The 15030-nt window shown below is 48.6% G+C and overlaps 2 protein-coding genes across 2 annotated transcripts; both read left to right on the plus strand.

Annotated features, from left to right (window-relative positions):
• Positions 1-700: 700 nt before the first annotated feature.
• Positions 701-7327, plus strand: c3h4orf54 (chromosome 3 C4orf54 homolog). Its single transcript, XM_084915488.1, has 2 exons — positions 701-5177; positions 6216-7327. Exon 1 carries the CDS (start codon positions 895-897, stop codon positions 5155-5157), a length of 4263 nt encoding a protein of 1420 aa, XP_084771614.1. The 5' UTR covers positions 701-894; the 3' UTR covers positions 5158-5177; positions 6216-7327.
• A 3025-nt stretch (positions 7328-10352) lies between these two features.
• Positions 10353-13584, plus strand: trmt10a (tRNA methyltransferase 10A). The gene is made up of 7 exons (XM_084917011.1): positions 10353-10706; positions 11162-11324; positions 11398-11469; positions 11740-11814; positions 12585-12734; positions 12807-12912; positions 13084-13584. Exons 1-7 carry the CDS (start codon positions 10483-10485, stop codon positions 13272-13274), a joined length of 981 nt encoding a protein of 326 aa, XP_084773137.1. The 5' UTR covers positions 10353-10482; the 3' UTR covers positions 13275-13584.
• The last annotated feature ends 1446 nt before the right edge of the window (positions 13585-15030 follow it).

Consider the following 15030-nt stretch of genomic DNA (forward strand, 5'->3'; position numbering starts at 1 on the left):
CGTGAGCGTGTCTCTAATCATCCACATGTGGTTAAGCTCATGAAACGCTGGAGATGGTCTGTGCTTGCTGGTGTTAATCTCCATCATATGCTGATTTGTGGCTCTGTGACCACGTGACCCCACTTCCTCCTTCACTCCTGTCATTATTACTACTGTAGAAAAATCAGAGCCCGGCCTGAAGAAGTCAGTTCAATACATCGTGTCTCAAAAGGTGAAGCAGACACAAAGATATCAAAGAGCAACAGAAAAAAGCAAAGTTCAGAATCAGAGAGACTTTATTTAATTAACATATTTTTAATTTATTAATCCCAGAGGGAAACTGAGTTGTCATAGTAACAAATATACATCAAACACTCATATATGAAGTGAGTGTAGAAACAGAGACACTGATAGATATTAAGATTAATAGATAAATGGGTATAAATATAAAAGGACAACAGTGGCAGGGTGCAGTTTGTTAACAGTTAACCCAAACCCAGTTACTGACAACTATCCGTCTGAGAGGGTTTTAAGACCACAGTGAGAGCTTTAACCACAGAGCTTGGAACCGTGATGATGAAGTTCAAAGCAGGTTTGAACTCGACTGTCATTAGAAATACAGCTTTGTGACTGCATTGGTTCACAGACTGAGAACCGTCTGGCCTAGACAGTAGTTAATGTCTCTGCTCCTTTTTAGCCTGCATGCTTTAGCCTACATGTGGCGATGAGCTGGAATGTCTGGAGCGCTTTGGTGACATCGGAGTCTGTCTGTCAGACTCAGACTATCTCTGCCTAAAGGACGATGAAATCTTGTCCGACTCCATCTCTTGCATCTCTTTCCTGTCAGACACCAAATGTAAGCTCAGATTTGCTACTTGAGCTTCGCAGGCTGAGAAAAGCTGTGTGGAATTATCGATGACACGTCACCAGGTGAGTGATCTGCCCCCAAACCCCACAGAAGATGGTCCCGAGGAGCACGATGAAAGGAAATACGTCGATTTGGACTCAGTGGCTGTGAAAACACGCGTTTGTGAGACAAACCAAATGTCTGTCATTGTCTCCGACAGCGGAGCTGGAGCTCCGTGCGCAACGGGACGCAAACCCGAGGTCGATACTAAGACGACAGAGAATGGCACAGTTGGGAAATATGGAGATGGTGTTAAGCACCAGCACGCTGACCCGTCACCGCCATCGATTCCTTTTTGTTCAAACGCAAAGTCGGAGCGTTTCCACGAGCAGCACGAGGTGTCCAACACGGAAAGCAGCGCAAGCCTGCAGCCAGACGTGGATTTGCGCGCTAGTGATAATTATCTCGGGGAGACAAGTGAGCAGGATGATTATGAAGTGGACGATGGTATAAGTTTGGTGCTTTCTGATGACTGCATTCCGTGCGCCACGGACGACGAATCCCATTATATTACCACGCACGAGATCCAGCTCTCTGAACTTTCTGACCACGAGGAGGACTACGAACTCGGAGTGGGCTCTTCCACGAGCTGGGACGTTGAAGAAGACAACCGGGTTTACTCATTTGCCAATTACGCTTCTTTTGAGGCCGGGGGCGCGGTGGGCGAGAGGGGGCACGGCCGCCAGCCTGGCTCTCAGGGCGCAGCAGCAACAGTCAGCACTCTGCTGGAAAGTGATCCGTGCGAAGCGGCCAAATTCACCAGCTCAGATGAGAGTGTGTCAAAGCCCGAGCAGCAACACTGCAGTGGCAACAGTGGCGGACAGATTCACCTGTCAATCAGAACCACCTCTCGAGCTATAAATGACCCCAGCAACATCCAAGAACAGGAAAAGATTCTTTATCATGCCAGGCGCTCCGGAGATGTGAGTCGCTATGTGTTTAGGGGAGTTGATGGGAAGGCAGAGACGTTGTGTGACACGGCAAAGTGTTTGGTAGCAGCGCCCGGGCGCGTACACTTTGGCGGCAAATTAAGGGGGAAAGAAGTCCCCGAATATTCAAGCGGCACGTCCAGTGCTGTCAGCGAGCTGGACGACGCTGACAAGGAGGTGCGCACTCTGACAGCCAGAGCCTTCAAGAGCCTGGCGTATCCTTACTTTGATGCCATTCATTTCAGCACCTCCAGTGAGTCCTCTGCATCAGAGCATGCCGTGGGGATAAACAGGTGGTCCACGTTTGTGGACCTGAAATATGGTAACATGAATATGGACCAAAGTCTTGTTTCTCATCAAAGCTCAGCGGCCTCGTTTCAAATAGCCAAGAGCATAGACAAAAGGGGTTATAAGGGCATCATCAAAGCGCCCGCCAGCGAGATATTACCTCCCCACAGCGCATCGTCATCTACAAAGAAAATAGAGCTGATGGGGAAATTTGGTCAGGGCCACAGTGGCGTCATAAGGCTGACAGAGACGCTGAATTTTCGTTGCAACGTCAAATCGGGAATTCCTGCGGGAGAATCACGCACTAACTTTGCACAAAACGCAGCAGGATCACGTTCCACGGATGAAGTTACCAACGCAAGCCAGAGCAGGGGGGGCGGCAAGCCGCCCTCTAAAACCATGGAAGACACGCACAAGAAGGCCGTGTTTGCTTCGAGTCTCATCAAAAATGTCATTTCTAAGAAAATGCAGTTCGAGCAGGAGCGCAAGATGGAGAGAGGCGAAATAAGCGAGCCGCAGCAGACGCCCTCTCCCAGCTTTGTGCACCAGGAAAGCGACGACGTCAGAGGGAAGCACAACTCCAAGCTTTCCGACAGCAGCTCTGACTACACCATAATGCGCGTGAATGAGTTAGGGGACATAGCGGATGCCAAGAGCGACTCTCGGAAGCAACAAACTGGAGTTGATACTAAAAAAGGCGCAGTGGACTCATCCAGAAGCACGCTGCATCGCAGCCAAAATAGCGCGTTCAGATGCTGGAAGGATGACGAGCTAGAATTTCAAAAGGATCCTGAAAACGATCAAACACCAGAGGACACGCTTGCAGCTGACGACACACTGGCCGAGGGGAGTCTGTACTCGGCGGGCAGCAGCAAACTGAAGAAAATGGCTCATTTATTTGTGCCAAATATCCAAATGCTGCCGAACGAAGGCGAAGCCACGCAGCAGCTGCAGAGCAGGAATTATTCTACGTGTGGACACGGACGTGGAGCCAAAGTACGCTCTGTCGCAGACTCTGCGACCACATCCAAATCTCCAGAAATTCAAATTAACTTGAGGCGCGTCAAAGACGATAACACCGAGCCGTGCGCCGTCTCCAAACTGCGCGCTCCTAATTTAGGCTGCAACATCATCCGAACAGATCACGCCAAATCCCACGCGCTTGCTACAGCTTTGAAGGGTGACTTTTCAGATAAAGTTCCACATTTCATGGTTCGAGACATTCGAGATAACAAGGGGAAGCTGCAGACTCCCATTTACCAAGTGAGAGACGTGCGTAAGCTGGTTAAAAGTTCGTATCACTTCGTTTCTTTGGATAACAACGAGAATAAATCCCACAGCGCCTCCGCTGACAGACATCCAGAGCAAAACAAGCAAGTGCCCAATCAAAGCTTTAATACTGTGTCGCCTATAGTGATCAAGTGCCAGTCTGTGAATACGAGCAGTAACGGAAAACAATGTGGAAACCTTCAAGGGGCTAAACAGGAGTCACTTGACGTGGACAGATCGTCTCCAGAGGGCGTCAAAAACGCATCAAGGGCAACAGGGAGCGCATCTCTAGGCCCCTCAAATAATGCCTCGCAGGGAAACACCGACTTAAGAAGTGAAAGCAGAATATCTACAAAGAGGCAAGAAAAAGTATCGGATATCACTGATAAAAAGCCCGAGTCACAGGTGCCAAACCAGGTGGCTCTGCAAAAACTGCAGGCTGCCGTGAAAACCATGGAGCAGCTTTATGTATTTGAAAAGAATGAGTGGAAGAGGAAGAACGAGCCTCGGCCGCTGACAGACAGCCACGTGCTTTCACTGATAGCATGTGAGGAGCATCCAGGACACGAAGAGGAGACTGCATGGACGCCCAGCGCAGACAAGTCTACCAGAAGAAACTCCCAGTCCAACACAGACAAGCCCCCACCAGGACGAGCAGGTGACAGCCTGCTGAAGCAGGAGGAGAAAGACCCACTCAAACCCACATCAGTGGGCTGTGATGATAGGCCTAAGTCAGTGCAAGCCCCCAGCAGTGTCAAGGTCTCCAAAACTTCAAAGACATCCCAACCGAACACCGTCACACAAACACCTTTCAGCACCAAAACCTTTGTCCCCAAGTCCCCCAAACTGCCCGCATCATTCAGCATCTGTGACAGAAGGTCAGCTGGGAACGAAGACGCCGACGTGAAGGAGGCCGACAGGTTTGCACACGAGTTTTCAACTGACAATGAGAACTACCTCGCTATTCCAGTCAAGTCTCAGCCCAGCAAAGGCAAACAGCCCCCACCTGCTGATAAAGCATCCGTCTATACCTTCACCCAGTCACATCCACCCACACCTTCAGGACACCTGGAACCTGGGCTCAGAGGGCACGAGGAGCGTAAGCACACAGCTAGTTACTCACCAGAGATCCCCTCAGCTACTATCTACCATTCTTTGCCACTCGGGATGCCCGCCAATCAGCCACAGGTCTACTGCTTCTCTCCAGCAATCACCCCGGCTCCCGCCCTGGACCCGTTCCAGGCCACCCAGAGGAAAATGCTGCTGGATCCCAGCACTGGAAACTACTACCTGGTAGACACACCAGTGCAGCCTGCCACCAAGCGTCTCTTTGATCCAGAAACAGGTCAATATGTGGATGTGCCTATGCCACAGCCTCCCATGACACCTGTACCCATGCCCATCTCACCTTTAGCCCTCAGTTCTGGCATTTATGGCCACACGTACATGATCTACCCGGGTCTCGTGCCGACGCCGTCAGTGATACCTGCCAGGGCGCTGCTACAGTCACAGATGTCGGTGCAGGCAGAGGTGGACAGCAGCGATAAAAGCTCCTCGCAGCAGACTGAGGGCATGCACGTGGAGAGTCCTTTCTACATGTCCACCGGAAAGTCTTCCCAGGTAGCCTCAGGTGTTCAACAGCAGGCTGCTGCTAACAGGCCACAGCAGGGCCTCTCTAGCATCAAGCAGCCTGTCATCAGCATCACCTCCCAGCAGGGGCCCCGGATCATCGCCCCCCCCTCATTTGACGGGACGACTATGAGCTTCATGGTGGAGCACCGATGAACGCCAGGTCGTCTGGACAGGTGAGTATCTGACTGCTTCCTTTTACTGTAGCATGTCTGAGGGCGCAGTGGAGAGTTTTACAGTCGGACATAGCTAATCTCAGAGGAACCACCAAGGAAACATTTATTTATAGGATACACTAAAATATAATGTAGCCTAAAAGCAAGCTGCAAACTGCAAACTATGGAGACATAAAGTCAGTGAAATGATCCGTGCAGTAGTTCTGAAAACATGGTGACAACAACAAAAGGAGGAGACTCACAGCACATTTACATCACATGTAGTTATTGCAGCTGATTTTATGAAACACGTTTCTCCACATCATCGTGACCCACACTGTTCTCACCCGTCCATGCTCTCAGAACAATGAGGGCGTCTCATTGCCAGTCTGAGGAAAAGAAAATAAGAATAAAAACTATAAATTAGAAAATAGAAAACAATATGGGGACTGTTACTGATCAGCTAAATCACCCTTTAATGAATGTTTGCATTTCCTAAAAAGGATGCTGATTTTTGGCTTTTCCACCACACATTTCATTTAATGCATGAAGTCAGTGATATAACAGGATGCTGTGCATCGTATCTAACAGAAGAAGAAGAGATGTGGTGTGACTGTAAAGCCTGCAGCTCCAGCTAACTAACACTGATAGATATCCTGTAAAATGCGATATCACAGCAGAGATATGGTTGGATCAGCTGTGTGTGTGCAGTCAGAGTGAAAGGTCAGGCAGGCATTTATGTGAGGATGGAAAAGCTTCAGCTGCTGCTGGGTATCAGGAGCCGGGCTGGCACATCCTGCAGTCTCAGTCTCTTTTTATAGGAGCAGCAGGGTGAGGTTCACGTGGCTCTGGCGGCTGAGCTGCACAGCGAGGGGACATTTGGAGTTCCCCTTCAGTGTCTGACCCACATACTGGAGCGCTCACTAATGTTTTTAACGTAAACAGATAGTGTGCGGTGGAATGGCACTCGCTGTTCTACAGAATAGGAAGAAAGCTGTGCGACAAATGTATAAAACTGCTGAAATGTGCTGACGTGTGTGTTTCTTTCTGTCCCCACAGGGCTGAGCTGTAAGCTGGACGGTGTGGAAACACTCACACAGGAGCTGAATGAGCCTAATCATGTGCGCCGCACTGTGTAATAACCAAACTGTGAGGTTGTGAAATCGATGAATAGTTACTCTTGTCCAGCTGTTACACTTTCTGAACGTTGTAGATGTGCGTGACATGAAGTTATGAGACGTTATGTTCAAACTGAGGTTGTTGTTTGCGGTTGCACGTTGGAGTTTGTGCAGTGGGTCTGCTGGACAGTCCGTTTTCTTTCCGCAGCGTCTGTTGGAAACATGACAGGTTACAGAGCTGGAACGCTTTTCTGAGGTTTTTTCTACTGACTGTTTTATTGTGACGTGTTTAAAGCGCTGTTTAGTGTTAGTGTCCTGTTACAGATATACAGCAGAAGCATCAAACATACATGTTTCTACCCAAGCTGATAATATTTTATATTTTTGTACCTGACTCTCAGCTTTGCTGCTGCACTGTTATCAGAAAAAGAGTCGAGCATTTTCCTGTCGTGCCTCACAAACACAACGTCTTCTGAAAGTGTGTTTGTGTATTTGTGGAGGATAAACCACCTCTGAGTTTATTCACGTCTTAAGAGTGAACACTGCTGTTTCTTAAAGCTCCATGGTCCCAATGCTACACTGTTGCTGTCTTCTTCTGGGGATTTGATCATATTTGGTTCATGTCATGTTTCTGGTTGTGCATGATTTTTCTTTCTTTTTTTAAACTTTTGCATAAAGTAGGAAATGTTTTCTATAAGTGTGAAAGCATTTTTGCACAGCAGGGCCTCTGCTGCCTCAGAGCAGAGTCTCTGCTGCACACAGTAAATGTTGAAGGTAGATGAAGGTGGTGGACAGACAGGAGCGTGGGAATAAAGAGGACCCGTGGATGAAACAATAAATGTGCAAAAACAACGACGATGACTTGAGCTGTTTGCACAGCTACAGTGTCAGGTTCACATTTACTGTGAAAACTGAATAAACAGGAAAACTCTGCAATCACTGACTGACTCAGTTTATAATAACTAACAGTGTCACAGTTATATTTCACATGTTTAAATGCTATGTTTGCAAAGATAAGATGTTTACGTGGATTAATGGATGCTAAAGGGGAAAGCGGGACATGCAGAGACATGGAATAATTAAAGACATGAAAACTATTACAAATACTAACGTTTCTAAAGCTTCCTTGTTGTTACAGGACATAACTGTAGAATTCTGTTCCCGTCCTGAGAGCGGAGAACATTTATGGATGTGCAGTAAAATCAGATCAATGAGTCTTTGTGTATGTATCTCTGCTCACAGGCAGTTGTGGCTAAAGTGACAGATTAATATCATCGCTCACTGACATTAGTGCTTATTCTGGGTTAGAGGGGGTCAGAGCTGGAGGTTAGTCCAGCTGTCACAGGCCGACAGGTCACAGACGACACTCCCTGACAGGCTGTGTCCTGTCTCAGGTGAACCCTGGGTGGGTGGACCACCTGCCCCTCTCTTGTTGTCTTCCACTCTCTCTGTGTGAGTGTGGAAGTGAGTGACCACTAACTAGTCTGTCCGCCTTAAGAACTCCATCCAGGCACACCTGTGGTCTGAGCCTCGTTCAGACCACAGGTGTATAAAATCTACTGTTCATTTAATATTCAATCTTCTGTCAGTTTGAGCCAGCCCACCGTCTGGTGACATCATCCAGTTAGTAAGGTGGGCAGTTTTAGTGTCGGACGAGCGGTGTTAGTCCGGTGGGGATGCACTGATTCCTGTGGGATGTGATGTGTGCGTGAATGATAAAAAAATCACACACACACCTGTGTGATTACAGCCACAGGAACTGAGCTTTGAGCATAAAGTGCCTCAAACCTCGAGCTCCTTCTTTCATACTCTGGGACAACTTGGCCTTAAGTGGTGTTCTGGCTGACACACCGGGGTGACCGTAGTGCTAAAGAGTGAAGCGGTGCCACAACCGTGCCTATTGATGTCTCCACTACATTTAATGGTCCTTCGAGCCGCATGCACTAGGTTTGCCTCAGAGATGGAATCAGGCCCAGAGTACGAGGCTCGCAGCGCACGCCCCAAACGACAGGCTCACCCACCCGTGCACTGTGCAGATTATGAGGTGGAGTACGCAGGCTACATTAACCAGGCACGTAGAGAGGATGTAGCGCTCACACACCAAGAGGACAAGGCCAGGATGACCTCCCTCACTTTCCCCTTTAGCTACAACCTAGCAAGCCCCCAGTGGAGGCGGGATGCTATTCTCCATGAGACGGCCTCGCGCTATGGAGCTCAGCGCCAACAGCACATCCAGGAGAATCAGCTCCCCAGCTGTATCCAGAGAGATGGCATGGGGAACAAGCCTATGATCACTCTACTCCTCTACCCTTCGTGCTCCCCTATACACATCCAAATAAGGAAATAAGTTCAGAGTTAGGGGATCTCCGTCAGGAGCGTCACCTCGTCCAGCAGACGGAGCAGCATATGTCATCAGATCTGGTCGAACTCCAGGCACTGCGAGCAGAAATGAGACAGTTAGTGGAAGCTGTCCAGAGCCTGCAGGGCCCATCTTCTCTCCAAACCAGTAAGTTAATGCAGTCACCGTTACTGGGTGATAGTGCACCAGAGGTCGAGGAGGAGGATGACTGGCCTGCCCCACCACCGTGGCCAGATCCAGCAGAGGAAGCACCACTGCCTAGTGACCCACCAGTGTTGAACCCCCATCATAAAGATGCATGTGAGTTTCCAGCCATTAAGACAGAGCCAATGACAGTCCCAGCTACTAATATGTTTGTGGACCAGCCAGGACAGAGTCTGTCACCAGATCCTCCCTCTGCTCTCAGGTTACCAGATTAACCCTCCCATAATCCACCTCCTTGGCTCAAGCCGGTTCATCTTCCACCTCACTCAGGCAGTTTCCCACTGGGTGGGTCCAAGCATCCGCACGCCGCCTATAGGGACAGCAAGACTGAGCATGACTGTAATGCAGCATCCCCTGAGCAGCGGTTCAATCTGTCCTCCAGTGAGTTCGCTAGGCTGAAGATGTCATTGGGGAATCTTCTACCTGAGGACGCGTCTGAGCTGTTCAAGTATCAAGTGTTGGTTGATCACCTGCACCTAGAGGAGGGCAGATTAATAGCTGATGCTCACCTCAACTCTACCAAACCTTCACTGACACCATGGAAGCTCTCAATGACAAATTCAGCCAGGAACATCAGAGGGTGCTGAGGCGTACTGCTGCGATGATGGAGTCCAGCCTGTCGTCTCCTTCTGTTCAGTGAACGTGCTGGAAACCCCGTCAGCGACTCACCTGCCAACCCTCTCAGCCCACTCTAACATGGATTAAAATGTACACATGTAAAAAGCAGATAAGCAACTTTGTGCAGCATTTTCTGGCCTTATTTTAAAAAGAGGGCTCTGCTTTCTAATCTCAGTTTAGATTTCCAGTCACCGTTTCATCATCACTGGGATGATTTTGTGCAGAATATAAACGCCCCTTTTTATGTGAGCACACACAAAGCCTAAAGGCAGAAAGCCAGGCGTGACAGAGAGTTGGATGGGTTTCAGTTTGTCAAACGTCTGACTGAGATGCTGTTACAGCTGTGTGCTTTTCTCTCTAACTTTATTTCACCAGAAACTTTAACAACAAGCATAACACATGGAGAACACGTTGTACAGTTGTAGTTCCACAGTTATAATGCAAAGGAAGAGTGTGTCACATTAAACAAGGATAGAAATACAGATTAAAAGGGGAAAGCGAGACATGCAGAGACTATTGAAACTATTACAAATACTAATGTTTCTAAAGCTTCCTTGTTGTTACAGGACATAACTGTAGAATAATGTTCCCGTCCTGAGAGCGGAGAACATTTATGGATGTGCAGTAAAATCAGATTAATGGGTCTGTCTCTCTGAAGTCAGTAAAACCAAACAACACGTTTAGGTATAAAAAAAAAGTACAAATTGTGATCAGATGCCGTTACAGATGAAAGCAGCGATGTTTCCATGAAACCAGAGTGAAAGTAAATGTATCTGTGTCGCCTTTATGCTTTAAAGGAAGCTTGAACAGTCAAATCTGTGAATTCAATGAAATCTGCTTCACTTTGTTAGTGCGACCGGTAGAGGGCAGCACTGCATCTTAACGCGAGCTTGTGACGCGCATAAAAAACGTCACAAATGCGCCAAAACAAAACGTGGACTCGAGGTGAGCAGCTCGTTCGTCCGTTCGTCGGTGCCAGGCCGACGGACCAATGACTCGTTTTAGCCCACATTATAAAGTCATTTAAATGCCGCCAACGCGGCTCCTGCACGTCAGCAGCGCAGACATGACAACAGCGGTGTGTTCACAGATGGCTGACGACACCGCGGGAAAGCTAGCTTCGGCGGAGGAAGACCAAAGCGAGAAGACTGTGAGCAGTCCCGGAGACACGGAAGACCCGGTTCTGTCCAAGAGGCAGAGGAAGAAACTGCTGAAGCAGCAGAAGTGGGAGGAAGAGCGCGAGCAGCGGAAGTAAGCTGTGGCGCTAAACACGTAGAGAAGTCACGGCCTCCACGGGCCTGCTGAGCTGTTACACTGTGATCCACTGTGAGATAAATGTATGACTGCGCATGCGCACAAACAGGCGTGAGATTGAACGCTTCTTGTGCTGACCTGTCTCACACACACCTCGCGTCCTTCAGTGTGAGTGAGACTGTCAAACAAAAGGATGCTATCGTAGGACACCTTTATGTCACATTCTCTCACTGATCCTTCCTCCAGTCCAAATGTCGTTAATTAATAATGGCACCAATGATCCAGTAATGAATTAGTTATCAGGTAAAACACTGAGACTGGCTCAGTGAACATCAGCTCTGACCCACTCTGTCCTGATGTGGAGGTTTGAGCTTCCCACAGTGGAACCAGTGTTCAGTCCATGCAGACGAAGCCCACACACGTGCTGAACATCATCCTCGCTTTCATGGCAGGCAGAGGCGAAAGGAGAGGAAGCAGCAGCGTCGCCTGCAGAGGCAGAATCACCAGGAGGGCGGAGAGGTCCAGAGCGCCCGCAAACGTGCGCGCAGAGAGGCCACGCCCAGCTCTCTGAGGCTGGTGGTGGACTGCAGCTTCGACAGCCTCATGCTCATTAAGGTAAACGGGTCGGAGGTGTAGGCGCTGCGACTGAGTGTTCCCAGAGTTCCCAACAGACTGTCTGTTTCTTCAGGACGTCCGCAAACTTCACAAACAGATCCAGAGGTGCTACGCAGAGAACAGACGGGCCTCGCATCCAGTGCAGGTGGGTGCCGAGTACATGACAACGATAACGATGATACTGCGTTTGTTTTTGTAATGCAGCTAAGAGCCAATATCTGGATGTGAATGTCGCTGCGACATGCTTTGCATCCTCTGCATGAGCTTCATGATGAGATGCTGAGCACTTGTTGGTCTTCATCCCAAACCATCTCCACTGGCTTTGGGTCGAATATAAAATAAGAACAGTAACAGGCAGTAATAACAGTTTTTCATGTGGCATCAAACATCTTCTAACTTCTTCTCACGTGTCCAGTTTTACCTGACAAGCCTAGGAGGACAGCTGAGACGGAGCATGGATGAGAAGGACAAAGGCTGGGTGAACTGGAAGGTGAGCGGTCACACGTCCAACAGAGGTCTGGAACCTTTACAACGTTATGTCTGATTTCCAGTTTATTAAGCTGTGAAAGTGTTCATGAAACGGTGGCGTCACCTGTAGTTCACACCCACAGCGTCTGCCCTCATCACTTTATGTCAGCTCCATCTGTACACGATTAACATGAGGCCATGCTTCAGAGCAGGGGTGGGGAGCTCCAGGCCTCGAGGGGCCTGCAGGTTTTAGATCTCACCCTGGGTCAGCACACCTGACTCGCATGAGTTCATTACCAGCCTCTTCATGCTGAGGAGGTCATTTAAACCTGCAGGACACTCGAGGCTGGAGTTGGACACCTCTGAGTAACATTTAAACTTGACATGAGATGGAGGGCTGTGACGATGCATGGATTTTATTCTAGATACCAAAAATATTCCATATTTGATACCACAGGGTCCAAGCTGCTGTTCTAGGCTCCAGTCCCTCACCTGCTCAGGTGTGCCCACCTGTGATCGTCCCCCTGAGGTCTCGACCCACAGCAAATTCAACTCATGACCCAGGAAACATGAATTTGAAACGTTAGAATAAACATGAACTAATACAAATTAAAGTCCAGATAAAAATGAAAAAGATTTTATTTGCAGTCCAGAATAAAAAGCTTGATGATTGGGTCCATGAGCCGCTCCGAGCTGAGGATGACCACGCTGAAGATGTCGTGTTCAATGCCAGCGGTTTATTCATGTCATATTGATTGGTTGGATGCTGTGTGTAACCTGTGTGCTGTGCAGGACATACACATTAAAACGGAGCACTACACTGAGGTTGTGTCCCAGGAGGAGCTGGTCTACCTCACCTCCGACTCTCCCAACGTGCTGACAGAGCTGGATCCACAGAGGGCGTACGTCATAGGAGGCCTGGTGGACCACAACCACCACAAGGTGTGCTCGGCTCCAGACCCGCTGTAACGTGGGCGTGGCTGCGCTGGCTAACCTGTCGGGCTTTGTTTGCAGGGAGTCACCTTTGAAAGGGCCACAGAGCTGGGCATCCGCCACGCCCAGCTTCCTCTGAGCAGCTTCGTCAAAATGAACAGTCGGAAGGTTCTGGCTGTTAACCACGGTAAGGAGTGGGAGTGGCTTCATCCCCCTGCTCTTAATCAAGTTTAATGTGCAGATATTTAAAGGATTACGTTTCCTGTATTGTGGCTCCTCCCTGCTTTAGCCCGCTAAGCGAAGCGGGGAGGAGCCTCAGCTGCTCCCACTGTGGTCTGAACGGCGCTCTCTCCTGCAGTGTTCGAGATCATCCTGGCGTATCTGGAGAAAGGCAGCTGGCAGGAGGCCTTCTTTACAGTCCTGCCTCAGAGGAAGGGAGTGGTAGCAGTCGGCCGGGACGCCACAAACCCTCCGAAAAAAGACGATGAGACGGACTCTGATTCTGACTCTGACCCAGAAACTACAGCTCAGACGGAGGAGCGAGCTTAGCGTTGGCGCCAAGCGGACAATGCGTTTGTTTTTGTTTTTTACGAGATGGTTTAAAGAAATTTCTGTTTCTTGAAAGTTTGAAGTATTTATTGAAAAGATTTCTCAGTTAATGTTGGAGACGTTGGCAGTTCAGCTGTTTGTTGTTGCAGCTGACAGATGCTAACCACAGCACGCACACTGGGTCCCCTCTTTACAGCCATCGATGATGATGATGATGCTTCACAATCTTCTACTTTTGGAGGACAAAGCACAGAAATGAATGTAAGGAGGAACAAATAGAAGATGACTTCCATTAAACGGGTCAAAGAGAGAGTTTGTTTTATTTTGTCACAAACAGAAGGACGATGCATTTACATGATACATGTTCAGGAGGTTCCCAAAGGTAATGGCTGTGATATGTTGTGTATAAATGTTAGTCTGGGTTGTAGGAAGTAAACCTGGAAGCTGCAGTATCCATGGTAACGAGTAAATCTGACCCCAAACCAGAGGGGGGCGATGACCTCACCACAGACGCTCTAAGGAGCAGCAGACTGCAGTGTGTTAGAAGCTGCTGAGGGTTCAAACCAACCATATATTCTGTGGCGCTGCAGCAACACGATCCTGTGATAATAACTGTTTGCACTGCTGTGCACAGAGCACACAGCTGGGACTCCTCCACTGATACGAGCACATTATTGTGGTTTTAATGACTTCCATGGTAGAAAGTAGGATCCCGTACAGTCTGCGTCAGGGCTGTTTATCACGCCATCGATCTCTGCAGCCCGAGCTTCACATGAATGCCGACGCACGCTGCAGTATGTTCCACCCCTGCAGGTCAAAATGAATAGAAACACAAATGTTCTGGGTCAGTTTGGTTCTCCTCTTTGCTGTAACGTGTTCGGTGCATCTCAGCACACACTGGCAGCTTTGTTCAACCGTTTCTTTCACTCAGTCAAAGGCAGCAGGTGGCAGGAAGAGCTGTTAATCACATCTCTGTGCAGAGTCTGTTCCAGCCTAGTAGACGTCCTCTCTCACCTGGGGTCACTCTGCTGTGTGATCAGTTTTCCTGTTAAAACATTTTTTGCTGTCGTTTGAAGTCGACTGAAAACAAAAGCAGTGACTTATTAACAGTTACGGACACAAACAGTCTAAAGATGGAGAACGTTTCAGAGCGATTCCCTGTGTTTGTGAAACAGATGTTTCTGTGCACATGTTGCTGCAGGACATCACAGGTGAGTGTAAGGCACAAGAAAAGGTGATCTGACAGGAAGTCCCCGAGATGGAGTCTGTGTGCATGCCTCTCAGGCTGATGATCAGTTTTCTCATGGTTTCATTAGTGGCTGCTGTGGTATGAGGAGAGCATCTACTGATAAGTTGGGTTAGCAGGATGACACTGGACAGGCCTGACACATTCAGACCCACAAGCAGCATCATTCAAAGGCACAGCAAACATCACTGCAATGCAGATGGAACTTAATCTGTCCATGAAGCCGGTCATACACACTCATCAGTGAAACTGGAGGAATATCTTCAAACCTGGATGACCTCTGACTTCTACTCTGCCCTAAAAAGCATTAAGAAATATAATTTTCACATTCGTGACACTCACACACTCACGTTTGTGTACCTCCCTTTGTATTTGTTAGATTCTTTTCTCTCTTTCTTTCTGGCTCTTTTATTTTTCTCTTCCTCCACCACATGTCCTCTCTCCACCTGTCTGCTCCACCTGTCTACTCCAGCATAACAAACACACAGATAATGTCAATAATAAAATAAT

This window comes from Perissodus microlepis, chromosome 3, assembly GCF_051167445.1.
Source record: "Perissodus microlepis isolate ML-2025 ecotype Zambia chromosome 3, ASM5116744v1, whole genome shotgun sequence".
NCBI lineage: Eukaryota > Metazoa > Chordata > Actinopteri > Cichliformes > Cichlidae > Perissodus > Perissodus microlepis.

Coding starts and splice junctions, on each gene's coding strand:
- c3h4orf54 (XM_084915488.1), top strand. CDS start 895: ATGACACGTCACCAGGTGAGTGATCTGCCCCCAAACCCCACAGAAGAT.
- trmt10a (XM_084917011.1), top strand. CDS start 10,483: ATGCCGCCAACGCGGCTCCTGCACGTCAGCAGCGCAGACATGACAACA. Junction 12,735..12,806: donor TGGACCACAACCACCACAAG/GTGTGCTCGGCT, acceptor CTTTGTTTGCAG/GGAGTCACCTTTGAAAGGGC. Junction 12,913..13,083: donor GGTTCTGGCTGTTAACCACG/GTAAGGAGTGGG, acceptor TCTCTCCTGCAG/TGTTCGAGATCATCCTGGCG.